General features: G+C 35.7%; 5 protein-coding genes across 11 annotated transcripts; 4 read left to right on the plus strand and 1 right to left on the minus strand.

The window, feature by feature from the left end:
- Positions 1-346: 346 nt before the first annotated feature.
- Positions 347-4,645, plus strand: LOC102622951 (uncharacterized). The gene is made up of 8 exons (XM_006474271.4): positions 347-683; positions 760-947; positions 1,427-1,572; positions 2,072-2,163; positions 2,287-2,615; positions 3,074-3,143; positions 3,941-4,003; positions 4,286-4,645. Exons 1-8 carry the CDS (start codon positions 393-395, stop codon positions 4,469-4,471), a joined length of 1,365 nt encoding a protein of 454 aa, XP_006474334.1. The 5' UTR covers positions 347-392; the 3' UTR covers positions 4,472-4,645.
- Positions 4,646-6,001: 1,356 nt separating this feature from the next.
- LOC102614152 (pollen receptor-like kinase 2) lies at positions 6,002-9,290 on the plus strand. The gene is made up of 3 exons (XM_052434233.1): positions 6,002-6,714; positions 6,951-7,736; positions 8,160-9,290. The coding sequence occupies exons 1-3, from the start codon at positions 6,045-6,047 to the stop codon at positions 8,822-8,824; spliced, it is 2,121 nt and encodes a 706-aa protein (XP_052290193.1). The 5' UTR covers positions 6,002-6,044; the 3' UTR covers positions 8,825-9,290.
- Positions 9,291-10,652: 1,362 nt separating this feature from the next.
- LOC102613850 (U-box domain-containing protein 35) lies at positions 10,653-18,230 on the plus strand. Its single transcript, XM_025097727.2, has 18 exons — positions 10,653-10,845; positions 11,298-11,389; positions 11,516-11,637; positions 11,805-11,990; positions 12,094-12,328; positions 12,442-12,543; positions 12,946-13,173; positions 14,606-14,849; positions 14,958-15,079; positions 15,179-15,318; positions 15,413-15,636; positions 15,727-15,781; positions 15,844-16,153; positions 16,248-16,349; positions 16,437-16,862; positions 16,993-17,751; positions 18,031-18,120; positions 18,210-18,230. The coding sequence occupies exons 1-18, from the start codon at positions 10,653-10,655 to the stop codon at positions 18,228-18,230; spliced, it is 3,651 nt and encodes a 1,216-aa protein (XP_024953495.2).
- LOC102621662 (pentatricopeptide repeat-containing protein At3g42630) lies at positions 16,879-20,863 on the minus strand. 7 transcript variants are annotated; one of them, XM_006474268.4, is made up of 6 exons: positions 20,705-20,863; positions 19,307-20,583; positions 19,038-19,182; positions 18,823-18,859; positions 18,415-18,463; positions 16,879-17,756 (listed from the first exon to the last, which is right to left on the minus strand). In XM_006474268.4, the coding sequence occupies exons 1-2, from the start codon at positions 20,804-20,806 to the stop codon at positions 19,447-19,449; spliced, it is 1,239 nt and encodes a 412-aa protein (XP_006474331.1). In that variant the 5' UTR covers positions 20,807-20,863; the 3' UTR covers positions 16,879-17,756; positions 18,415-18,463; positions 18,823-18,859; positions 19,038-19,182; positions 19,307-19,446. The 7 variants fall into 7 exon arrangements, with proteins under 7 accessions (XP_006474331.1, XP_006474328.1, XP_015384573.1 ...); XM_006474265.4 differs by lacking the exon at positions 18,415-18,463; XM_015529087.3 differs by having other exon boundaries at positions 16,879-18,463.
- A 2,282-nt stretch (positions 20,864-23,145) lies between these two features.
- On the plus strand, positions 23,146-25,356 carry LOC102621375 (hypothetical protein). The gene is made up of 2 exons (XM_006474264.3): positions 23,146-23,839; positions 24,974-25,356. The coding sequence occupies exons 1-2, from the start codon at positions 23,286-23,288 to the stop codon at positions 25,137-25,139; spliced, it is 720 nt and encodes a 239-aa protein (XP_006474327.1). The 5' UTR covers positions 23,146-23,285; the 3' UTR covers positions 25,140-25,356.
- The last annotated feature ends 143 nt before the right edge of the window (positions 25,357-25,499 follow it).

Consider the following 25,499-nt stretch of genomic DNA (forward strand, 5'->3'; position numbering starts at 1 on the left):
CACATGGCCCGCACACAATAACATGACGATGCCTAATCGCGACGGCTCCATAATGTAAACGTTGCTATACATCAAAAAACATGCGATCTCGATGCTATGTATATTCTGTTTTTGTTATTTTTTTATTTGCAAATAAAATTGTGTGATTAAAAGTCACTTTTGTATAACAAGGACAAAGTATGGTGCTATAACAATCAATTTGAAGAAAATTTTGATAATTTTCTTTTCGATTTAAAAAAGAAAAAAAGAAAAAAAGAAAAATGACTGCGATGCAAAAGGCTCTCTCCACTCTCTTGAAAATGGGGTAAAAATTTGAAAGGCTTTAAATTTCAATTAAAAATTAATGAGGATATTTCTGTCATTTAGGAAAAACAAAAACTGGCTTCCATGGAATGCGCACGGTTATAAGAATAATGCTTTCGCTCTGCTTCCCCACTGAAGTTGCAAGAGTTGCAGCTGCTGCAGCGGGGAAAGCGTTTCGACGACTCTCGATGGAAAGCCAAAGTCGTGCGGAGAAAAAAGTATACGTTCATTATAACCACACTGATTCTTGCAAATTCGCCCGTTGGACTGCCAAAGAAAGTTATGAATTCATGCGCGCAAGGCCCTGGCAAGACGTCGTCGATTTTTATTCCGATATAGTCAGCGGCCGCTTAACTTTGTCAGACTTGTTTGGAACTGAGGTGGGTTACTTCTAGTTTTTCTGTTTCTTGTTATTTTAGAGAAATGCTGAAACTGGATTTGTTAAACTTATTGTAGAGAACAAGAACAAGTTCTATTCATAACGATGAAAATGAAATTCCAGAAGTTGAAGCCGGCAGTGATGCAAATGAAGATAGAGCTGGGTCTGGGAGATGGGCTAGAGCTAATTTTAAAATAGTTGTTTCTTATCATGGACCTTCTTTTGATGGGTGGCAAAAACAGCCTGATTTGAACACCGTTCAAGGGTAACTTTTTTCTCAATTTCCATTTTGAAATTAATTCGAAAGTAAGGGATCTACTTATTTGGTAAAAACACACTTTTATTACTTGACAGCTAATGATCCCTAAACATATCCTTAGATTCTGTTTGGGATTATGGTAATGTGACAATGCTGTGAAATGAAAGCTCTACTGTTTGGTAGAGGTTAATTTCGACAAAGTAGTAACAGTAATATAGATTTTTTATTAAAAACCATGCTGTAAAATCACCTTAACTTTGAAACCAAAGTTGCAAGTGTTTGCCAACACTTTACAGCTGCTGCCAGAGAGCAATGCCAAATGGAGCCTATTGCTACCACCTTTTGTTTTGATGAGGTCAAAAATAGTTTGGAACTTGTTCAGCATTACTTCGATTACACCCATACTATTTGCTGTTTTCAAGTTTTCCTCATATGCCTTTGCTACTCTTTTTTTTCTTTTGTTTTTCTTTCTTCCCCAACTGCAGTTTAGTAGAAAAATGTCTTGGGAGTTTTGTTGATGAAAAGAGAGCTAAGTTGTTGAAAGAGAAGTGTAAACCATTGGAAGGCTGTGCTCTTGTTGCTGGTCGAACTGACAAAGGAGTGACAGCACTTCAACAAGTGTGTTCTTTCTGTATGTTATTTATTATAAACTCGTGTTCCTATAAAATCAGATCGCCTATCTACAGTTAGTTCATTTTTAGATATTGCTTATTTTTTCCCAATCCTTACATAACATAACATTTGATATGATAAGAAAATTCTAATATATATAGACCTAAAACTGCAATTCTTCCTTGTTGGAATCTTCTTTTGGCTCTTGTCATCTGTCTGTTCTTAGAGATGCTAATGATCTCATCTCACCATAAATAACTGGTTTGGTTGACTGATAATTCATGTGTCACTCATAAATGCTGCCTTTGTATTATATATGGTATGTGACTTCTGTATGTATTCTCTTGCGAACAAGATATTCCTAGCTTGTAAGCTTGTAGCCTTTTTTGAGAATGTGCGCCAGTGAAAACAGATGAGAAATGATTTCTTTGAAGCTTATGGGATTTACAGGAATAATATTGTCACATCTACCTTTGTTGGGTTACATGTTTCTGACCTTTAAGTGATGATAATTTTAGATACCTGGAGGAAGGATGTAAAACCTTCTGAAATTGAAGATGCAATCAACTCAGCGGCACCAGGAAAAATCAGGGTAATATCTGTTTCTCAGGTAAGATTTGCTTCCTGATCTACATGGGTTTTTCTCTTTGTTTAAAACTGTAACTGGCACATTATTATCTGTCAGAATAACTATCTACTATCTTTAAGATATGGATTTCAAATATTACATTAGGTGTCGCGAGTATTCCATCCCAACTTCTCTGCCAAATGGAGGCGGTATTTGTATATATTTCCTCTCAATGATGGAGAAAAAAGGGAGCAAAGCATTGACAGTGAGGTAGAAGTGGAGAATTTCCACACCAGTAACAATGTTGGTAAGCAGAGTAATGGATGCTATGAAAATATTGAGAACCTACTTATCAATGATGAGGGTGGGTTCGGAAGTCATGAGAAACCTAGAAATTTTACCATATGCCGTGTCAATCTGCTCCTACAGAGACTGGAGGGAAAGTTATTGTCCTACAAGACTTTTGCTCGTGATACTAAAGCCTCCAGAAACATGTAAGAAATTAACTCTCTGTAGCTTAGAAAGCCGTTTGTCTGATTATTTCTGTACCTTGGTTTTAGAATACATTACTTTGTTAATTATATAATAACACTTCCATTTCACTGATGCAACTTGAAATGTTGGTATGCTGCGATGATTACTGATATTAGAAACTAGACTTCTTTTCTAATATTTCTTGAAATTAGTTCTTAATTTGCAACTCATCTGCTGAATATTCGGTTATTGTTATCAAGTCCTATCAAACCCGACTTTTGTTGTAAAGCTGAGTTGAACTTAAGTTTCTTGGCGCTTATGGGACTGGACAAGTTGTGTTGGCTCAAGATTACTATCAGTGTGTTAATTTGATTCACTTTAAGGAATAGCTAGGTGACCTGAAGATTCTAGTGACATGTCTTGAATTTTTGCTCATTGTCTAATGAACTTCCTAATGGCAACATTCTTTATGTTTCAGAGGTCCACCAACCGAATGTTTCATCTACCATGCTCGAGCCACTGAAGCCACATTACCATGTCCAGTAAATGTATGTCATCATTAACCAGCTTGTTTTGCATCTGGATGGGAACGCAAATTCTAATTACGGGAATTTTTTTTTTTAGCTAGTCACACCTGGAAGAATAATGCTTCTACTTGCGGCTGGGTAGAAATTAAAAGTAATTCAAAATGGCTTGCATAGAATATCTATTGCAACAGCATAGTTTTTTTGCATTAAAACAAAAACAAAAGCAGCTATGTTTTTTTCATTTTTTTTTCCCCTTTTTCATTCAAATGTTGCCTTAAACACACAGCTATATTTATATCTTCTCATTACTTAGATCTTATAACTGCTTTTTAACTTCCTAGAAATAAAATTGCATATAGAAAATACGGCTTTGCATTGAGCTTAAAAACTAAACTAATGCCATTAGATGATTTGGGACAATTTGACAGATGATTTGGTATTTAGGATTTACTGTGCACTGAGCAAACTTGGAATATCTGAATCAGACATTAGTAATATAAATTGATGGAGGAAGATTGGTTGACTTTTTGTAATTACTCAGAATAATTGGAAGTTCAAAAATGTTATAGACCATGTGTCCAACAAGATATATGGTAATGATTGTCAAAATATTTAGTACAAGACTCTTTGGGTTTTATTTCCGCCACAATCATTTATCAAAATTAGGAAATGTTTAAGAATGATTTGATGAATCAGTTGATTTTTCATTTTCCAACTCTCTTGGAAAAACGTTGATGATTGTTATTCTTGTCTGAAACGGCTAAAACTAAATAATTCTGGATGTTTCTTTTACTGATACTGATTTTCTATCCCTGTAGGATCATGGGGAAGGAAGAAAGGTAATGTGTGTTGAGCTGGTTGCTAATCGCTTCCTACGCAAGGTATTCAAGTCACTTGTTTACTAGTCATTTAGTTAACTTGTCATTTAGTTCACTCATGAAGAAGTGACTTTGACATATTTATCACAAATATATGACATATCAGAACTGCAAAAGCCATTATTGATGTCCAATTGTTTGGCTTTCTATTTAAGGTCCTCATTGAATTTGTTACTCAATTAGCTCAGTGGGATTCTTATTAGTAAATTCATCTTATTCTTACCATGATTGGCCGGGTGATTTTGGGATTTTATCTAAGTTCACTGTATGTACTGCATATGATAGATGGTACGTGTTCTTGTTGCCACATTGGTAAGGGAAGCAGCTGCTGGGGCTGATGAGGATGCACTGCTGAAGCTTGTGGATGCTACATGTAGACGTGCCACAGCTCCCCCAGCACCGCCTGAGGGCCTGTGTCTCGTGGATGTTGGATATACAAATTTTGATCCTCAAAATTCTCTTATCCCTTGAGATTTATTTTCTGTCAGTGTGACTAATGTTCATATCCAACTTTTTTTAATATTTAAGTAGGAAGCTTGGCTTTAGTTTGTATGTACAGCAAAACTTCTGTATAGTCATATTATATCAGCTAATTTTATTACTATAAGGGGATTATAACTTAAAAAAAATGTTGTTACAAAATAATTTTGCCTTAATTATTTTTAGCGCAAGTGAGATAGAGGTAAAGCATGTCATACATGAATAATTTATGAATGGAGAATGTCAAATCTAATGCGTAAGATAGATATGGTTTCAAAAAATTATTTAGTGCTAGAAATATTTAAAATCATCTTATTAAAAGTATAAAGAATAAATTATTATTTCAAATGATTTTAGAAAAATATTTTATTTTATCTTAAATCTTTAATATAATGTATAGATAATTATTACTATACATGGGTAAGTTTGTCTAACAACTTCTTAAAATGAGAATTAAAAAGATTATAAGTTTTTGTAATGTCAAATTTATTCTTATTTATAATCGGTTTAAATTGGAATTATAATTTTTTATAACTATTTGAAATTTAATCGGACTATAGGGAAGTTTAATACTTTCATGGCATTAAATTTTTACTTGCTAATGTTAGGACTAGCATGTGAGACCTATTGAGAGTTACACCTTCACGCCATTTGTATTTGTTTATTTTTTCAAATCTCCAGGAAGAAGGTTTGGGCGGGGCTGGTGTCAAGATAAAAGGGTTTTCCCGACAGAAATGATCCTTTTGTTATTGGGACAGCAGCATGCGAGCTGATCTCAGGCTCTCTTAAACTCTTTCAAGCAATTAATATTTAACCGAACGCTAAACAAAACGTTTGCCACCTCAGCAAAATTCGGCATTTACATTTGATTAAATGTAACAAAATCTTATGCTTAGTGCTTTTTTAGTGAGAACATCTTTACTTTAAAATGTTACTAAAATATAAAAAATTATATTTTTTTATTTTTTTACTGCATCCTTACTTTAACAAAATAAGAATTGCCTCGTCAGAGAATTGGAGAATAATTTTACATACACCCACTACATTAAGGTTTTAGTTTACTTTGCTAGTACCTTACAGTCTTGGCCCGACATTGATTATAATCCTGTAGGAATTGGGATGCTTCTTGATACCAGTGAGGTGATCAGTCGAAATAATAAACCAACAGTTAAAAATGAAAAAAAACTACAGACTAGAAATTCTGTCAAAGGTAAAGGTAAAGGCTGTGCGGAGATTTCTGAAGCATAGAAAGAAAAGGAGACCGAGTCAACAATCGAAAGGCTCCGTTTGATATTTTCTGTTACCCCTTCGTAAAATAACCTCATTGTGAGAGGCTATTCTTAGCACCTCCAGTTTCTGCTTTCACCTCTCTCCTTGAATGCCATCAAATTTCAAGCTTCAATCCCAAGCTTCCTCTCTCCACCCCGGCGCCCGAAAGAGCAAAAAGCAAAAGCACCAATTCGTCATTGCAGCCCCTTGTGTAAAGGGCGCGCACGACGCCCCTCTGTCGTTTGTGCGCGTGCAATTGCTGCAACGTCGTCGTCCACCTTATAATTACTATGCTATGTCTAAAATTACTAGACATGAACCACTCCTTCTTATATTTTTTAATATCGTAATAACGTCATGTTTCTTGTCGTGTTCGAGCTTAACGGATTCTCAAACCCTCCTCACTTTAAAACAATCTTTATCTAATCCCACTGCCTTGGCGAATTGGGATGACAGGACGCCGCCATGCAATGAGAATGGTGCCAACTGGAATGGCGTTCTTTGTCACAGAGGTAAGATATGGGGTCTGAAACTTGAGGACATGGGGCTTCAGGGCAATATTGACATTACCATTTTAAAGGAGCTGCGAGAAATGAGAACCCTCAGCTTGATGAGGAATAATTTGGAAGGTCCAATGCCTGACCTGAGACAACTTGGTAATGGTGCCTTGAGAAGTGTGTATTTGTCGAATAATCGATTCTCTGGGGAGATTCCTACAGATGCTTTTGATGGTATGACTTCTTTAAGGAAGCTCCTTTTGGCAGATAATCAGTTTAATGGTCCAATTCCAGAATCATTGACCCGCTTGTCTAGGCTTGTGGAGTTGAGACTTGAAGGCAACAAATTTGAAGGCCAAATACCAGACTTTCAGCAAAAAGATTTAGCGTCTTTCAACGTTTCCAATAATGCTTTGTTTGGTTCCATCCCTCCAGCTCTCAGAGAATTGGATCCTAGCTCCTTTTCAGGTCAGTGTTTTCTTGTCTCTATTGTCACTATCTTGTAACGAATGCATGATTGAATTAAATTACAAAGGCAGAATCACACTTTCATTTCTCGATATAGTGGAAACATAAACTTAATAATGCATCATCAATTATTCGCCTAGTATTAAAACATTGACCTAAAGAAAGTACATTATACGAAATGGACATTAAATTAAACCTTTATTATTTGGTGTCTCACACGTTGTTTGTTCAAGCAGGCAATAGAGATTTATGTGGAGAGCCATTGGGATCACCATGCAATAGCCCTACCCCCAGCCCCAGCCCGAGCCCGGGTCCCAGCCCCGAAAGCAGCCCTACTCCAAGCCCTATCCCTCTCCCAAACCATCCTCCTAACCCTATCCCCAGCCCCAGCCATGATCCCCACGCCAGCTCCCACTCGCCTCCAGCCCCGCCACCTGGTAATGATTCCGCCGGTTCCGGGAGTTCTAACTCAACATTGGTTATAGCATCTGCTACAACAGTTTCCGTAGTGGCAATTGCAGCTGTAGTTGCAGCTATCTTCGTCATTGAGCGAAAGAGAAAACGGGAACGGGGAGTCTCAATAGAGAACCCGCCGCCGCTACCGCCACCATCATCAAACCTTCAGAAGACATCGGGGATCAGGGAATCAGGGCAGTGCTCGCCAAGCTCAACGGAGGCCGTGGTGGGTGGCAAGAAACCTGAGATCAAGCTTTCGTTTGTCAGAGATGACGTTGAGAGGTTTGATTTGCATGACTTGTTAAGAGCCTCGGCTGAAATACTGGGTAGTGGCTGCTTTGGATCTTCTTACAAGGCTTCGCTTTCGACTGGGGCCATGATGGTGGTTAAGAGATTTAAGCAAATGAACAATGTTGGCAGGGAAGAATTTCAAGAGCATATGAGGAGACTAGGTAGATTGAGACATCCGAATTTGCTTCCTCTTGTTGCTTATTATTATAGGAAAGAAGAGAAGCTTTTGGTCCATGAATTTGTCCCGAAACGAAGCTTGGCTGTTAACCTCCACGGTATGTACAAGTCTCTTTCATAAATCCTTAATTTGCAAATTATATATTGAGAGACTCTATGTATTGTAGTGGCGAAATTAGGGTTTTGGTAATTAAACGAGACCATAAGGCAGAAACAAAAAAATTTTAGGAGGTCGTAACATAAAATTGTATTTCTGAGGAACCAAACCATATAATAATTTTATATAAAACTGAGCTGAGTTTCAGTAAAAGCCCTTGTCTTTTCTGGCTTCCTTGATTATTTGCCCGCTGAGGCAGAATCAAGATGGGAATTAAGAAATCAGAGAATGGAGAGGCCCCATTACTATGCTCATGTTTAGCATTGAAATGATTAGAAGATGATTTTGATTTTTTCTGTCCCCCCGACTGTCCTTACTCGAAAAACATTCAGCCCTTTCACATAAATTCCACTTTTCCTTTCAGGTCACCAAGCTCTAGGGCAACCAAGTCTGGATTGGCCATCGCGCTTGAAAATCGTCAAAGGAGTTGCCAAGGGCCTGCAGTACCTTTACAGAGAGTTGCCAAGCCTAATCGCACCACACGGTCACATCAAATCCTCGAACGTGCTTCTCAATGAGTCCTTGGAGCCTGTACTTGCCGACTACGGCCTCATCCCCGTAATGAATCAAGAGAGTGCACAAGAGCTCATGATTGCCTATAAATCTCCGGAGTTCTTACAACTCGGCCGAATTACAAAGAAGACCGACGTGTGGAGTCTTGGAGTTTTGATTCTCGAAATCATGACCGGAAAATTCCCCGCAAATTTCTTGCAACAGGGAAAGAAAGCAGATGGCGATTTGGCTAGTTGGGTTAATTCAGTCCTCGCAAATGGAGACAACAGAACTGAGGTGTTTGACAAAGAAATGGCGGACGAAAGGAATAGCGAAGGTGAAATGGTGAAATTGTTGAAGATTGGATTGGCTTGTTGTGAAGAGGAGGTGGAGAAGAGATTGGATTTGAAGGAAGCTGTTGAAAAAATTGAAGAGGTGAAAGAGAGAGATGGTGATGAAGATTTTTACTCTTCATATGCAAGTGAAGCTGACCTTAGGTCTCCAAGAGGGAAGTCTGATGAATTCACTTTCTCTTAAATAATGATCATCACATGCAACTCATCGTGCATTGAGATAAAACGATTAATTTATTGATTGATTTGAGTGATGTGTTAAATTATTTTTTTTACCCAGAACAGGAAAAAAAATTAAAAAAGAAAAAAGAAAAAAGAAAAAGAAGAAGAAGAAAGAATATTATTTGGTACTAACTGAGAGTAGCTTCTCCGGAAGAATTGAAAGAATATGGAAGGTGGAATTGGGATGGGGGGGCACGCATGCAATGGATAGTAATTGATGTTTTAACGTGAGAGTGTGAGTGTAAAAGTAAAGGTGTGGGATGGAAGTAAAGTTGAGGATGTGATTTTGTTTCGCTCTTTACTTCTCTCTTTGAGTTTTACTTTGTTTGCCAAAAAACAACAGGCATGTTATGTTCATTATGAGAAGTGGATATATACATGATTGATGGATACCGTTATGTTTGTTTCATACTTGGCTTGAACTGTTCTGGGTAAGTAATATAATAAATTGATTTTTTATAATACAATACCTAGCAAACTATCTCTGACCCCCAGGTATATATTTTTCTGCCGCTTCAGTGTCTTAAGTGATATCAAATGAGCAATATAATCCATTGTCACCAAGGGTTCCAAATAATACACCTCACACAAATGTGAATATAGATTGATTTTTTTTTTTTTTTTTGGTTCTCGAATTAGCAAGAGGCCAACCATGTGTTCATATTTTGCAGTGCAATTAATATATATAAATGGGTCTGCAGCCTAAATAAAATACATCAAATTTTACAGTAGTAAGATTTTATTAAAAGTAGAAAAATTTGACTTATATTACCATAACCAAAAAAAAAAAAACTGGTTTTCTATATTAACCAAAAGAAACAAACGATCATGAAATCATAATTTTTCTGCCCAAACTTAATATAGCACATTATTCTAAGCCCAGACAGGATTTTTCATTTTTTTCACGAATCCTGCCACAGCACGCGATTTGCTAGGCGTTTTCGTTAATTGATGTCATATTTGGAGGACATTTTCTGTCCTTCATTCTTCGAGTCATAGTGGCAATTAAGTTACGGGGTTAATTAAGAGCTTTACAATGAATTCGATACTTTCGGAATTTGATCTTAATAACTATCATTCTTCTATTATAATTTTTCTTCCATATTTGCAGTATATTTATTTATACGTATCATTCATAATCAAGTAGCAAGATAGCTGTTTCCAAAATTTATATCTAGAAAGATTTGGCTCTAGCTAGGGTCAATTTTCTCAACCGTAAAAAAGATAAAACAATATAGAGACTGACATGGCAATGTATGGTTGGTAATTTGACTGGACGAGAGATGATTTATTTCAGTCTTTCGTTTTATGCGGCGAAAATCTCAACTGCCCTTCAATCGTGCTAGACTCTCGAACTAATGTTTGGTTTAACTTTTATACCCATTTACCGCACCCTTTTTAGTTTTGTTTCATTCTCTCATGGAAGCTGGAGAGGTGAGTGCGTAATTTTTTTTTTCTTTTTTTCAAATTGTCATAATTAAAAGTTGTTGATTGGTCAGTGCTGCTAACATGCATGTTTTCCAATAGATATTGGTCTTTCGTGTTCCTCTCTCCATTGATGGGATCTGTCGCTTGACGCTACTTAGAAATTTCTTTTCTACATAATATCATTCTTGAATGTCATGGTTTTATGAAGGATAAGACTTATTATGTTATGTTCTCCTGGTTAGATGTATCTTTAGTAGTGATTTTTTATTTAATAAAGTTATCCTTGTGGCCTAGTCTAGCGGAGGTTACTTGTGACTTCTATAATATTTTGTATTGCAGTCACTTTCACTTGATGAATGAACATGTGGAATCCAAGGGAGAATGAACAAGAACAACAAAGGGAAGGAAGGGAGAAGATAGTAGCTGTGGCAATTGATAAAGACAAATTCAGCCAACATGCTCTCAAATGGGCTGCTGATAATATTCTTAGCCGACACCAAACTATCAAACTTGTTCATGTCATTCAAAAATCACATTCCAATAGCCAATATTCAGGTCTCTCTCGCTGTCCCCTTAATTTTCTTGATTCATTTTTTTTTTCCCGTATGATTATGTTACAACAAAACATGAGAATTTCAAGCATATTTGCATATTCAGTCATTTTCCAGTGCAGTATGTCTGGATATAGGATTATATTTTAATCAGATATGAAAATACTTTGAGCTGATAGGATTATATTGAACTTCTTCGTCTACTATGAACGTCTGCACTTTTTAAAATTTAGACGAAAAGAATTAACAAATAACAAAATTTTCTTAATGTAGCAAACAAAAAAAAAAAACTTTTAAGAGTTTGTAATTTTTTGTGTTTTAACGCGGATCGGCACTAGATAATTCTTGTCGGTGGGATTAAATTTGTGAGGAACAACAAGTTTAATTTTGTGCAAAAAGGATACATTAAATTTATAATTTTAATCAATTCTCTCTTTAATTAATTACCTGCAGTAGGAATTAGTGAGGAATTGATTGAACAACAGCAGCACGATATTCATGCCATGGAAGTGTTCCTTCCATTTCGCTGTTACTGCACCCGTAGGCATGTGAGTTTTTAATTTACCATCCTTCTGCTTATTTTCTTTTAAGCTACTTATTGCTCTATAAAATTATTAAAAAACTTTATTACCTTTTCTTAATCATTCTAAATATAGTTTAATTTCATATATTAGATACAATGTGAACTTGTTGTATTGGAGCGTCAGGATGTAGCAAGAGCACTAATTGAGTATGTCTCCCAATATGGAGTGGAAACTATGTTGCTCGGTGCCCCAACAAAGAATGGACTCTCCAGGTATATATATATATATATATGTATAAGTAACAATTTCAATTTGTGGCACTGTTGCTCACCAATACTCTGATAAGCAACGGCGCCCATTATGTGCATACGAGAACATAATGGAACTAATCATTAATTGAATATGTGTTTTAATTTGTTTATAGATCTTCTTTTTGCAGGCTATTCAAGGCTTCAGATACTCCGGGCACCGTATTAAAATGGGCACCTGATTTTTGCAATGTATACATTGTCTCAAAAGGAAAGTGCCATGCCCTGCGATCTGCAACTCGCCCAGTCCCTCCCGTCCCAACAGAACCTCTCACTCCTCGCACTCGCCTCTTGGCTGAAGCAGCCGCAAATGCCATGTACACACACACACACGCATTCGCAAACTCAGTTTCTAGGAAAATTATATAAAGTGAAGCTAAACTATAACCGATGATAAAAAAAATAATTGATTTTTTGTAGAAGGAACTATGATGAATTTTCAACTGCGGAGATGGAACTGACACTTTCAAACTCAGGGAGGCTGAGTACTGACAGCAATTTCTTTTCATTTTATGAAAGTCTGGGGCTTAACATGGAGGGGAAGAGCTTTGATTCACCGCGAGCCAGCAGGGGTTCAATTAATCTCACCTCTTTACCTGAATTGCCATCAATTTCAAATGACAGCTCAGGAACTTCCAGTTCATCACAGAATATGGTAACTTAATAAATCAAGTTCTACATATACGGTGTGTTCCATCACTGTAACATGAATATGTGCATGCAAGAGACTTAATATTGTTTCTTTGTTCAATGAAATTTAATTTCTAGGAGGATATGGAAGATGATGTTAAACGGCTTAAAATGGAGCTCAAGCAAACAATGGACATGTACAATGCAGCCTGCAAAGAAGCTCTTGCTGCTAAACAGAAGGTACCTAGTGCTTTGAATTTCCGTCTTCCGAGAGTGATTGCTCCAGTAGTGTTCAAACTTGTTCCCACCACTCTCATTTTATAACCTTTAATTTTTCATTACAAATTTTGCAATACAAATATCCTACGTTTTACAGTAGTATACACAATATATCATATGCAAGTTGGGGGTAGCCATAAATGAAAACTTCTGTGAATCAACAATAAAGAACTTCCAAGGCTTAAGGACTTTCAATGAACAGCTTAAATCATGGCATAAGACCGGTTCTTGTGATCGTTGGCTCATATATATTTTGGTCTCGGTCTCGGTCTCGGTCTCTTAGCTTTCACACCTATTTTGGTCTCTGACGCTTGTCATTAATCGGACTCTTACCGAATAACTTAAATTTTTGGTCTCTCACAGGCAGTGGAACTAGAAAAATGGAAAATGAAAGAAGAGAAAAGACTGAAAGAGACACAAATGGGCGAAGAGAGGGGGAAAGCAAAAATAAAGGCAGCAATTGAAGCAGCAGAAGCAGCTCAGAAAATTGCCAAGTTAGAGGTGCAGAAGAGAGTGAATGCAGAAGCTAAAGCACTGAAGGAAGCTGAAGAAAAGAGAAAGCTGTTAGATGCTTTATGGCAGTCCCATATGGTTCTTAAATACCAAAGCCTATTCCATATTTTGGTTGTTTTAATTCTGTTTTATTTTTATTTTACGGTGCTTAGAAAAAGTTTTTAAAGAACTAAAGTATCCTAACAAATAAAGTTGGGTATATTTTGCGGACTGCTTATTAATTTCAGCTGAAAAATTTGACTTGCTACATAGTTTTTTAATTATACTAAGTTCAATTAAAACATCATATGCATGTCACTCATTATAAACTCTACATGACTATCACATTAATAACAAAATAAACCATTTAATCAACATTCGCTTGCTGCAATATCATTTTGAAATACAAATTTCGTATTAAAACTTTCTGTCTATGACTTTATTTTTGTGGGTGAATGTAATACCGTCATCTTTTAAAAGAACGACTGCAATTGAACGTGTGTATTATTGTTTAAACTTATTTGAATTAAATATGAACTATTGTCAAGGTTGTGATTTTGACCCTCATCTTTAACTACAAATTGTTAATAAATTTGCCCCAAATCTAGGGGAAAATACAAAAGCTATAAAAAGAGATTAAATTATTAATAAATTTATAAAACCTTTGCCATCCAATTTGTAATGAAATGGTGCAATGGCATTGTCTTTTAATTGAAAACGATATTCGGCAGCATATATGCCGAATAGATAATGGTGACATTAAATTAAATTGCGCAGATTGCTTGATTTTATATGCTTGATCTTCTTTAGAGAAGACTCGATGAAGTTTTACTTTGTGATGGATGGAATATGATCCTCTCCTGATCTAAGCATTGCTGAATTTTTAAGGATCTTTTGTAATGTGTCTTTTAGTGGCAGTATATGGGTAAGATTTAACTTCTTTTACTTTTTTATATATTAACAACCAATCAGCAATTGAGTTATTTGCTCAGAATATGATCACATCAGGAGAGAATCCTGATCTGTGATGGATGTTATTCTTTGAGTTGTAAGAGTCCTTTGGCCTCTATTTATAGTTAAAATTGAGATGTAATAAGAGAATTAGATCATTTTTAATTTGAACAAATGACAAATTTATCTATTTCCATTTCAGTTAATGTCATTTTATATTTCTCTCATTTCAACAATCTCATCTAGTTTCCTCCAATATCTGAAAATTCGTTTTACTATCTCTCTAATAAAGAAAAACTCGGGTTCCGCGTTAGGAAATTTCCAACTACCGTGCTAACATTGCTATTATTATTATTTCTCAGATTATGAGAATGATAACAGAACATGAGACGTGCATTTAAAAATTCTAGAGAAAGACAAAACAACTTAAGTAACAATACATTGTTGGGTTAGTTTCTCACACAATATTTAAGGAACAATACATTGTTGGGTTCGTTTCTCACGAAACAAAACTGTGGTTGTAATCAAAACAAACACTCGCAACTTTTTTATTTCGTGTTCATGTTAAGTAATTTCTTAGAGCTCAACAAGAAGAATCAGAGAGCTGCGTGCACTAATCATCAAAGAGGAAAAGGGAAAGAAACGGGAGACTACGATGGCTAGAAGGAATGGAGATAAACAAGAAGAAGCAGTTGCGGTGGCCATTGACAAGGACAAGGGAAGCCAATACGCCCTCAGATGGGCTGTTGATCATCTTCTGTCTAGAGGCCAGAATCTTACTCTTCTTCATGTTAAACAAAGAGTATCCTCCGTTCCAAATCCATGTAGGAGTTTCTCTCTCTCATCATCACCATTGTTGTTATTATTATTATTCTTTTTCGCCCGTATCCTTGTTTCGATTTCGATTAACATTTTCTCATGTATGCATGCAGCTGGGAACAGTGTTGCCATCTCCAAGGTTAACAATGAGGTTGCCAGAATATACAAGCAACAAGTTGATAATCAAGCCAAAGAGTTGTTCGTTCCATTTCGATGCTTTTGTACAAGAAAAGAAGTGAGTCCTGCTTCCTTGTCGCCCTTTTTTTTTATTTAAAAAAAAAAAACCCTTGAAAATTTAAATTTATTGGTGTTTTGTTAACATCGTGCTTTGATTATTATAAACTTGCAAAAGATCAAATGCAAAGAAATCGTACTAGAAGACACGGATATAGCGAAGGCTCTAATCGACTATGTTTCATCCCATACAATCGAGACTTTAGTACTCGGGGCAGCATCAAGAACCGGATTCGTCAAGTAATATAAAGATTCTGATGCTGTAACAAAATTAATTAATTAGTATCATGCATGTGAAACCTCTGAATGCTGATCTCACAACCTTATTTGACAGAAGATTCAAAACTGCAGACATTCCAAGTAATGTGTCCAAAGGTGCTCCGGATTACTGCAATGTCTATGTTATAGGCAAAGGAAAGATCTCTTCCGTACGATCTGCAACCGCGTCAGTACCGGTAAGAGCTTCCCCAGGTAGTCAGCTGCAGAGCCAATCCAGACAACCCAGCCACAGTTCTGATTCGTATGAATCAGCTATGACCAATAGCCAAAGTTCCCGAGGTTAGTTTGCTTCTGTATCTAGCTACACCAGCAAAATTCAACTAGATTTTTAACGTTTTACATCACTTACATGAGTTGCTATTTCTGCAGCTGAGCGAACACCACCTACAACCAGCAGCCTGATTAATGACGATGTCCCAATCAAGTAAGTAAGAATAAAACAGCTGCCAAATCAAAACTGTAAATAATGGTGTAGAAGCTCAGCTGACCTGATAAAAACTGCAACAGATCGCCATTCTTAAGAGGCAAAGGCTCTATCCCTAAATACGAGCCTTCACTGCCGGAATCTGACATATCATTTGTGAGCAGTGGAAGACCAAGTACCGATCGGATGATTTATGACATGGATTTCGGAATGACCCCTTGGCTCTCAACCGGCTCAGATTATGAGTCCAGCAGCTTTGTTTCATTGCAATCAGGAAGCAGGTCAATAGATAGGAATTCTTCACCCGATGAATTCTCGTCATACTCACAGGAAAGTGGGAGAACGTCATCGTCATCACAAAGCCAAAGCGTGGTAAAGGCATAAACATGCACATAACGAGTCTATGTTTATGTTAAGTAAACTCAAGACACAACATGAATTTCTAATTTGCTTGATAAAATGACAGGAAGAAGTAGAAGTTGAGATGAGGAGGCTCAGGCTAGAACTCAGGCAAACAATGGATATGTACAGCGCAGCCTGCAAGGAAGCACTCGCAGCAAAACAGAAGGTATAGAGAGCTGAAATTTCCTTCAAGCATATTAAAAGTTCATCAAACAGGCCCTCAAAGATTCAACCTAACAATGTATCATTGTAGGCCAGGGAGCTTCATCGCTGGAAATTAGAAGAAAAGCAGAAATTAGAAGACGCGCGTATGGCAGAGGAAGCTGCACTGGCACTTGCAGAGAAGGAGAGAGCAAAGTGTAAAAGAGCAATCGAGGCAGCTGAAGCAGCCCAAAGGATTGCTGAACTAGAAGCACAAAAATGCAAGAACGTCGAATTTAAGGCCCTAAGAGAAGCTAAGGAGAGGAAGGCAGCGCTAAATTCTCTAACAGTTGATCTCAGGTATAGAAAGTACAGTATTGAGGAGATTGAAGAAGCGACAGAAAATTTTTCAAACTCTCGCAAGATTGGAGAAGGAGGTTATGGACCAGTTTACAAGAGTTATCTGGACCATACACCAGTAGCGATAAAAGTTCTACGTCCAGATGCAGCTCAAGGACGATCACAATTTCAGCAAGAAGTAAAAAAAACAAATTTTAAACTGCTTACTTACTAAAACTTAGAATTTTTTAAGTAATAATATGTTGCATTAGTTTATGAGTACATCTTATCTTTAATTATTTATGTCCTCTATATTCTAAAATATACAGGTTGAAGTATTATGCAACATACGGCATCCAAACATGGTTCTCCTCCTAGGAGCTTGCCCAGAATTTGGCTGCCTAATCTATGAGTACATGGCTAACGGGAGCTTAGAGGACCGTCTCTTCCGTCGAGGTGGCTCTCCTGTTCTTCCTTGGCAAATAAGATTCCGAATAGCTGCTGAAATTGCCACAGCTCTCCTTTTCCTGCACCAGACCAAGCCAGAACCACTTGTGCACCGTGACCTAAAACCTGGAAACATTCTTCTTGACCGTAACTATGTCAGCAAGATTAGTGATGTTGGCTTGGCCAGGCTTGTCCCTCCAGCAGTAGCTGACTCCGTAACTCAGTATCGCATGACTTCAGCAGCAGGAACTTTCTGCTACATTGACCCAGAATATCAGCAAACGGGCATGCTTGGAGTTAAATCTGACGTCTACTCACTAGGCATTCTACTTCTACAAATAATAACAGCCAAGCCACCAATGGGATTGGCTCATCAGGTAGAACGGTCTATTGAAAATGGGACTTTTGATGAGACACTCGACCCCGCAGTTCCTGACTGGCCAGTTGAAGAGGCATTAATCCTTGCCAAACTAGCTCTTCAGTGTGCTGAGCTAAGACGAAAAGACAGGCCAGATCTTGGGAAGGTTGTGGTACCTAAGCTGAACATATTGAGAGCACTCGCTGAAGAAACGATGCCTGCCGTCAATCTTGCAAGTGGAGCAGGGTCTTCTCCAAGTTATAGTCAAGTTTCCACAGTACAGGTGAGCTGCCAATACAAAATGTAAACTATCTTTCATTTTATTTCATGGACTATCTATGCAAATCTGATTAGAAATGAAATTCTAGAACAATCATGTAAATTGTTTCTGCTTTTCTGGTGCCGCAGAAAAATGAAGCATGCAAGTAATAATCTATTTGTTCAAAAGTAATTTATTAAGGACATCACAGGAGATCAATTAATTACACGAAACCAAATCACTCTTAAACCTCCAGACTACAAACCTTTGAAGCTTTTTTATAAAAAAAAATTTCTTTGTCAGGAACTGATCAGTGATTCTCAATCACTGCAATCTGGAGATAGCTCAAGGAGCCGTTCAAGCTCTACATCTATTCCAGGAAGGAGATATAAAGTACAAATGAAATATTTCTTCTTTAAAAATTGAACATAGCCAGATTTCAGTCCAAACACCACTTGACTCTTGTTTAACTCTCTTGGCAGGGCATGGAAGAGAGGGGATAAAACAAAAGGTTAAACCTGATTCAGCAACATAGAAGGATAATTGCTCAGCTATTCTTATCAAGTCCTAAGTTTGCAATTGTTTCTCCTGCTGAACAAAACTAGTCATAGTCAAATCCTAGAAGAATTGTATGGTAGCAAAATTACATACTTCCTGTTCAGCTATACTTTCTAACTTTGCAATTACCTTTTGAGCTTTGATGATTACATTCAATAAGGATGCCAAACTAATATTGCTGGACATAAAAAAATAACATTAATAAATTAATAAGCATAAATAAACAGATTTTAAAAGATGGTCAAGTAGCTGGATTTAATGTGAGACCATTATACTGATTTTTGATGTCTTGAAAAGAATGACTTCAATAACTCTGCATAAGCAGTATTGACAATCACATAAAGTAGGAAATGTGAAAATGTTAAACTAAAGAAAAGACTGAAGTAGGGTACAGCAGAAGTCTGCAGTTGACTCTCCAGGATAATCTGCCTCTTAGATGGATATCCTTCTTTGAGGATTGAAAAAACTGAATTGGGATTCGAGATATATTATAAGAAAAGAAAGCAGTAACAAAAAAAATTTTAGCACGAGCAGTACCAAAGTGAACAAGTCTTCTCTTGCTATAATGCAGGACCTGCAAAAATGTCATTCTATAAACAATGAGCAACAAGATCAATAAAGGGTTCAAAGAATGAAACGGTGTAAGCAATAAGTATTTTGTCCATTAAAGAGAATAAACTTTATATCTCTTCCAAATATGTGGCATTCCATAAGAATATAATATATACAACTAGGTAACATGTCCTTCTTACCTTTATCCAACATCCGTGGTCTCCTTTATCAATGAATCCTACTTCACTAATATCATGTCATCCAGTCTCCAGTGTGTCACTGGTTGCTGTCCAACTCAATGAAGCATAATGCTTTTGAGACAAAGGAAGGACAACCATCAAAGATCTGGACCATAAGAGAAAGGCATTGGTCCTGGTAACATTTATTCTTCGAAACAATTAAAAAAAAAATTATGCAGGAAACACCATGCAATACTTAGGAAGACCAATGTCTTTGCAGAAACAACTACCTTTGTCATATAAGAATTCGAGACAGATGTGAGTTGCTCTTTGATTCAAAGTGTAATCACCTCGAACTGAAAGTAAGCTCTCACAAGTAAGCATTAGTAAATGGTCAGGTTATTTCTCCATACAGACAGCAGGCAACTAGTCAGTAATTCCAAAATATCTGGTTTCTTCGAAGTTGTTTCTTGAGATATACTGCAATTAACTTCCTATATGTCCATTTCCTCTGCCTCTTAAATTCCAAAAAAGCCTCTGAGCTTGAGTGGAAATCCCCTTTACCAAAAGCCTCAAACACGTAGGGATCCGTTGATACAACTGGAGAATCATCCAAATTCATTTTACTCAAACCAAAGTCCAAGTTTCTTCCCAGTCTTTTATCCAGGTAAGCATCAACAACACAACCATAAGTCACTAGATCAGGACCAACACTTTCATGTTTCATATGCTCAAGACTAAGATGGAGATCCCAGAACATAGACATTCTTGAAAAGGCCACAGCTCTTATATTAAATGTAGTGAGATCAGGATGGAAACCGGCCTCAGACATTCTCATAAATTCTCTTTGCAAGCTTTTCATTTTGAAGTTTCCAGCATAAGATAAGAGCAGAAGGTTCCACAGAAGATTTCCCAAATCTTTCCTACCAAGACCAACATCCCTCAGAAACTCACCTAGCATAAAAAACTTTCTTTCTTTCAAATAAGTGAAAGACACTGCCCTGATTCCTTCTTTATCAATAAGATGTCTAGACCTTTTAAGACGGCCATAAGCAGTCTCCATTTCGGTCAAGGAACCAAACCTGCTATAATATATAATAAAGGCATTCCCTGTGGCAGAATCCACAGAGAAACCCCTCGAAACCATTTCTTTCAATGTATTCTCCATTAATTCAAGCTGCCCTTGCTTCCCAAAGCAAGAGATAGCTCGTGAGTACACCTCAGGTAATAGGTCCGCATTTCTACAACTTACTTGATCAATTATACTGATTATTTCGTTAAAACACCCAATCCTCCCATAAGCATCCATTAAATCCGATAATACTTGAACACTAAGCACAAAAGAACTACTCAACAACTCTTCCCAAACCACCTGTGCCTCGAGTACAAATCCATTATTTGCATAACACAGCATCAAAGCACACAAAGTAGAGTTGTCGGGCAAAAGCCCTTCAGATTTCACCGTATTTACAAGCTGGTGTGCCAAATGAGGCTTCTTTTTCCTACCTAAGTCTTCAACTAATGAAGCACAATCAACAAAACCTTCTTGCTTCCTATAACGAATTATCTGTGTGATTTAAGAAAAGTGACAAATGCTGATAATGCATCAGACTTACCCAACAAATTTGGAAAATTTATCAGGATAATACAAAATAAGTGCCCCAAAAAAAGAAATAGAAAGATCGTACCTTTCGCGCCAAGTCCCCATTTTTGGGATGGGTTTGATGGGAGGGAACGTTAAAACGCTTGAATTTGAAAGAGCCATGCAGGCTGAGAGAAAAAGTTTCCATTTTTATTTTATTTTTTTGAACTTTTTGCAGAGAGAAAAAAGAGAAACTAATGGCAGAATCTTTATGCTTGGAGTTTGAGTTTGTTAATGAAGAGCTTTTGGTGTAGGCCCAATTGGCCCAAATGTAGAAGAGCATGGGCCCGTGGTTGTTCTCATAAACTTTCTACAGAAAAATACACTACTCCCCTTCCCCTTATTATTTAGTGAAAATTCAATTCTTGTAAAGTAATTTCAGAATCGTACAAATACCCCCCTTAGCTTTTAAAAGGAGACACATCCCCATTTCATCTTTTTTTATCCCATTGTTAAAATTGAAGTCCTGATGAGTTATACTTCAAATTGGAATTTAATAAAGGTTAAATATGAATGTTAAGTAGTACTATTTTTTTAATTTGTGATATTATTGCTATTAAAATATAGCACAACATATGTTTTTAGTGATTTTTAAGCTTAAAATTAATTAGTTTCAAATATAAAATGAAGTACTAGACATACTTTTATATGTTTTGAAAATTTTTATATAGAAATACTTTCAAAATTTTAGCAAAGACACGTATTGGTATCTTCCTAGTTTTGAATTGGGAATATGCATTATGTTGTTTGAACTTAAACAAGGGGAAAAAAAAAAAGGCAGTTTTGGACAAAAATAAAATTGGATAGCAAACACATTATTTTTATTGGATGAAATAAAGTTGAGTAGCTGTCACCTTTTTTTAAAAAAATAAATAAATAATTGATTTGGCTATCTTCTTCTTTTTCTTTGGTCCTCAAAAGCCTCACAAGAATGCCGTGAAAACTTTTGTTGCATTGAGTCACATCACAGAAATTTCAATATTTTGATGATGCCATCATGTCCAAGATTAATTTTAATAGTGTATAGTTTACTAATATCTTGACAAGTGATCACTATGAATGAAAGTACCCACAGTGATTAATTTTTTTAACACCTAAAGCTTTTTTAAATTGGCTGACTGCTATACAATTCTAAATAAATAAAATAAGGCGTTGTTATTTTATTTCAATTTCATGATCAACAATTACAAGTATTGACATGATTTATTATTTTATAAATTTAAAAACGCATTAGTTGGTAATTTCCAATAGGAAACAGTTGTGAAAAAGAAAGAGCACTATGTATGTAGTAGGGAGATTTGTTTTGTCTCCACCCACTTGTCTTAAGATGATGACTTTTTCTCATGCAAGTGATTGGCCTTGCCCTGTGATTTTTATTACTATTGGTGGCCTGCTAGATTTTCTTTTTGCTTTTTTTGTTTTTCTTAGAATGCTTTTGTTAATTGAAAGCACATGTAAGAAAACCCCTTTTTTTTAATATATATATATATATATATATATAATTTTCCATGTAAATTTTTTTTAAAAAGATATTTCTGTAATATACAATAATATATGCTTTGTAAAATAACTATTCTTTTTAATTACAATATTTTTATCTGCTCATCCCAGTTTGAAAGAAATTAGACTATGTCAAGAAAATTTAATACAATCCTTACAGATGTAATAAGGCAATGCTTTACACATGCACAGCATTCTTTGACCTTGTAAAACTTAGTTTTTTCTCTTTTTTTTAAATTTCTGTAATTAATAAGGTAAAGATGAAAAATCATTATTGAGACCTTATTATTTATATCAATTTCCTGTTTTATATGTCATTATTATTATATACATATATATATATATATATATATATATATATATATATATATGCTTATTACATAATCCCAACTCTTAAAACAATATTTAAGAAAATGAACTCATTTTAATTGATTACAGCTTAAAACTTACTCAGAATACTTTTTTTTAATTTCTTCTGGAAAACAGTTACAAATGAGTTGTACAAACCATAATAATATATATTGTAGTTTAGAAACAATAATCAAATTACCATATCATCTGATGTGATAAAATATATATATATATATATATGACACATATTTACAACAGTTTCGGAAAATGATAGTTATTGATATAATTAATACATTTGCTGAGGACCAAGCTTTATTCATCCTTATCTAGTGATATGTTCACATTTTTTAAACTACTGACACATACTTTAAACAAAATGTGGACATGGGCACAAGATAATTAAATTTTATATCTCAATTATTCCTCGAATTATCTATCAACAACTATATGAAACTCTTGAGGCAATGCTTGAAAAGGGGAAAAAGAAAACAAGATATAAAAAGACAAGCAAAAAAAATAAATCATAATAAACGATAATAATAATAATAATAATAATAATGAAAGAACAATAATTACGCAAACAAAAAGAATCAAATATATTATTATAACTCACACATAAATAGAACTGTTTATATTCCCATTCTGTTGAAGCAGCATGAGTTAGAGAATAGGGAGAGAGCAGAAACTTTTCCTCCTCTCTCTTTCTTTCTCTCTTTATTATCATCTCAAATTAGGCAGCTTCACAAGAGCTGCTGCTGCTGCTGCAAGTCTCTAAAATGAAGGGCTTCAATGGCAAAAAGAAACTCACCATCAATCTTTCACTTTTCACGAATTTAGCAGATTCATTGGCTGCTGCTTCGTCATGTTTAAGTCCAAACAAATCTCCAAGAATTTTCCAAAACACTAGTGTTGTGGGACTCAGTATAGTGGCAGCCATGATGACGAACAACCCATCAGATGAAAATATTTTATCTTCGTCATCAAGGCCTGTTCCTATTGTTTGCTCATCAGCAGCAGCAGCTAAGAAGCCAAGAGTTGCGATGAATGATAATATTATTAACGATGATCTTGGCCGTCGTCAAGTTGACGAATTATCCGAGAGTTACACTTGTGTTATTTCGCATTTTGGAAGCAATTTGGTGCACAAACGTGTATTCTTTGATGAAGATGATGAGGAAGATGATGATGATAGTGACAGTGTGTTCTTTGCTTCTTCTTCACCCATGAATGTTGGTTTTGAAATCAAGAGAGAGTTCTGGAGCCGGGATTTTCTCAGTTCTTGCTTTCTTTGCTGCAAGAAGCTTCATGGACTTGATGTTTTCATGTACAGGTCAGCGTTCTTGAATCTGCAGTTTGTTTTCGTTTTCTTGATGAATTATGAATGATATTATATTTCTTAATTTTTAATTTTTAGCAGATTTTTTATATTTCTAGTTTATATTTAGAGAACTTTTCAATCAAGTGTGATCAGTTCTTTGTTCTTAATTTCTGTTTCCATTTTGTGAAAACTGAAAAGAGTGTTTTTGCAGCAACAGGAATTTCCTCATCAATATCTTGAAAGAATTGCATTTCTTTTACTTTATTTTTTAATTTTTTTTCTTTCTCAATTGTGAGATTTCCAAATCAAATGTGTCCAAATAATTGCTTAGCTGTTCCTGTACAAGGATCTCGGCTCATGGAAGTTATTGCCTTTTTTTTTTTTTCTTCTGCCGTTTTAACTTCCTTACGAAGTTATTTGACCAAGAAAATGCAATTAACTTTCAAAGTCATACACAGATTCATTTGCATCAGCATTTGCTGGAAACATTCATTATTCTTTCACTGCAAGATTGAAGCTCATGTGATTAGTACTAATGTTGTTCATTATTTTAATCACTTGTCCCAAATATCAATCATGTATTGGTTCGGTTAAAAACTCAGATCATTAGAAATTTTAGTTCAACTCGATTAGATTTTTTTCTTATTATTCCCCTTGTACACATTAGTTTCATATAAAAGCCAATGTCGATTTTACAAGTCGGTGTGCTTCTTAATGAAAATTTATTATTGATAAAAACAAAAACAAAAATCCCATTTGGCTGGCTTTTATGTGGATCACAAATTTAGAGATATTTTCCCTTTTATTTATATTATTCATGACAGTGAAATGCCAATAATTGATACAGAAATGCCCAATAGTCTTTTTCCTTCTACCGTGTGTGGTGTTCATTCTCTTGGGACTTTATGTCATGAAAATAACTTAAGATTTTTTTTTTTTTTTAATAATTCTTCTTGCAAAGCATTCAATAAGAACATTATACGAAAGAAAATACAAATTCAAGCTATGGTCGTACATTTACAACGCCATTTATATATTTTTTATACAGTATAGTGTTGTTTGTAAACGTGGTGTCATAGTTTTAAGTTGTTGAGAAAATTTTGGAGTCACTAATAGTAAAACATTCGATGTCCCTCTCGTACGCAGAGGGGAGAATGCTTTTTGCAGCGCAGAATGCAGGGACAAGCATATTAGAAGTGATGATGATCTCAAAGAGAATTGTGGATTCGAAGCCCGGAAACAGCTTGATTACTCTGCCTCCCCCTGCTCTCGGCCACAGCCGGTCTTCGCCGCCGGAGTTACCGTGGCATGAGCAAAATTTTAAATAAATAAAACTACAGAGCATAAGTTGGTAGAGCCAACAACTAGGGAGAGAGAGAGAGAGAGAGTAGATAGCATTGCAAGGATATTGCAATGGGGTAAAGAGATTTTGGTTACTATAAAGTTTGCAATATGTTTGATTTGAACCCAAGGAGACATGACTGTGCATTTTCTATATAGTCAATAATTATCATCGATTATATTTATAACTCTTTCGCCTATTTTTTCAGACCTATGGATTTTTGCGCATGTTTGTGTAATTTTTACTTATAAATAAGACAATGGACACTAGTATAAAATTGAAAAAGGAAAAATGTTATTTTGTAGAAAAACACGCCAAAACAATTTGACA

Source organism: Citrus sinensis, chromosome 9 (genome assembly GCF_022201045.2).
Source record: "Citrus sinensis cultivar Valencia sweet orange chromosome 9, DVS_A1.0, whole genome shotgun sequence".
Taxonomy (NCBI): domain Eukaryota; kingdom Viridiplantae; phylum Streptophyta; class Magnoliopsida; order Sapindales; family Rutaceae; genus Citrus; species Citrus sinensis.

Excerpts from the sequence above, each read along its gene's own strand:
- LOC102614152 (XM_052434233.1), top strand. The coding sequence starts at position 6,045 with ATGTCTAAAATTACTAGACATGAACCACTCCTTCTTATATTTTTTAAT. Across the intron at positions 6,715-6,950 it reads GGATCCTAGCTCCTTTTCAG|GCAATAGAGATTTATGTGGA; the intron begins GTCAGTGTTTTC and ends TTGTTCAAGCAG. Across the intron at positions 7,737-8,159 it reads CTTGGCTGTTAACCTCCACG|GTCACCAAGCTCTAGGGCAA; the intron begins GTATGTACAAGT and ends TTTTCCTTTCAG.
- LOC102613850 (XM_025097727.2), top strand. The coding sequence starts at position 10,653 with ATGTGGAATCCAAGGGAGAATGAACAAGAACAACAAAGGGAAGGAAGG. Across the intron at positions 15,319-15,412 it reads TCAAGAACCGGATTCGTCAA|AAGATTCAAAACTGCAGACA; the intron begins GTAATATAAAGA and ends CTTATTTGACAG. Across the intron at positions 16,350-16,436 it reads CACTCGCAGCAAAACAGAAG|GCCAGGGAGCTTCATCGCTG; the intron begins GTATAGAGAGCT and ends GTATCATTGTAG.
- LOC102622951 (XM_006474271.4), top strand. The coding sequence starts at position 393 with ATGCGCACGGTTATAAGAATAATGCTTTCGCTCTGCTTCCCCACTGAA. Across the intron at positions 2,164-2,286 it reads GGGTAATATCTGTTTCTCAG|GTGTCGCGAGTATTCCATCC; the intron begins GTAAGATTTGCT and ends ATATTACATTAG. Across the intron at positions 3,144-3,940 it reads CATTACCATGTCCAGTAAAT|GATCATGGGGAAGGAAGAAA; the intron begins GTATGTCATCAT and ends CTATCCCTGTAG.
- LOC102621375 (XM_006474264.3), top strand. The coding sequence starts at position 23,286 with ATGAAGGGCTTCAATGGCAAAAAGAAACTCACCATCAATCTTTCACTT. Across the intron at positions 23,840-24,973 it reads CTTGATGTTTTCATGTACAG|AGGGGAGAATGCTTTTTGCA; the intron begins GTCAGCGTTCTT and ends TCTCGTACGCAG.
- LOC102621662 (XM_006474265.4), bottom strand. The coding sequence starts at position 20,806 with ATGGAAACTTTTTCTCTCAGCCTGCATGGCTCTTTCAAATTCAAGCGT. Across the intron at positions 20,584-20,704 it reads ATGGGGACTTGGCGCGAAAG|ATAATTCGTTATAGGAAGCA; the intron begins GTACGATCTTTC and ends TAAATCACACAG.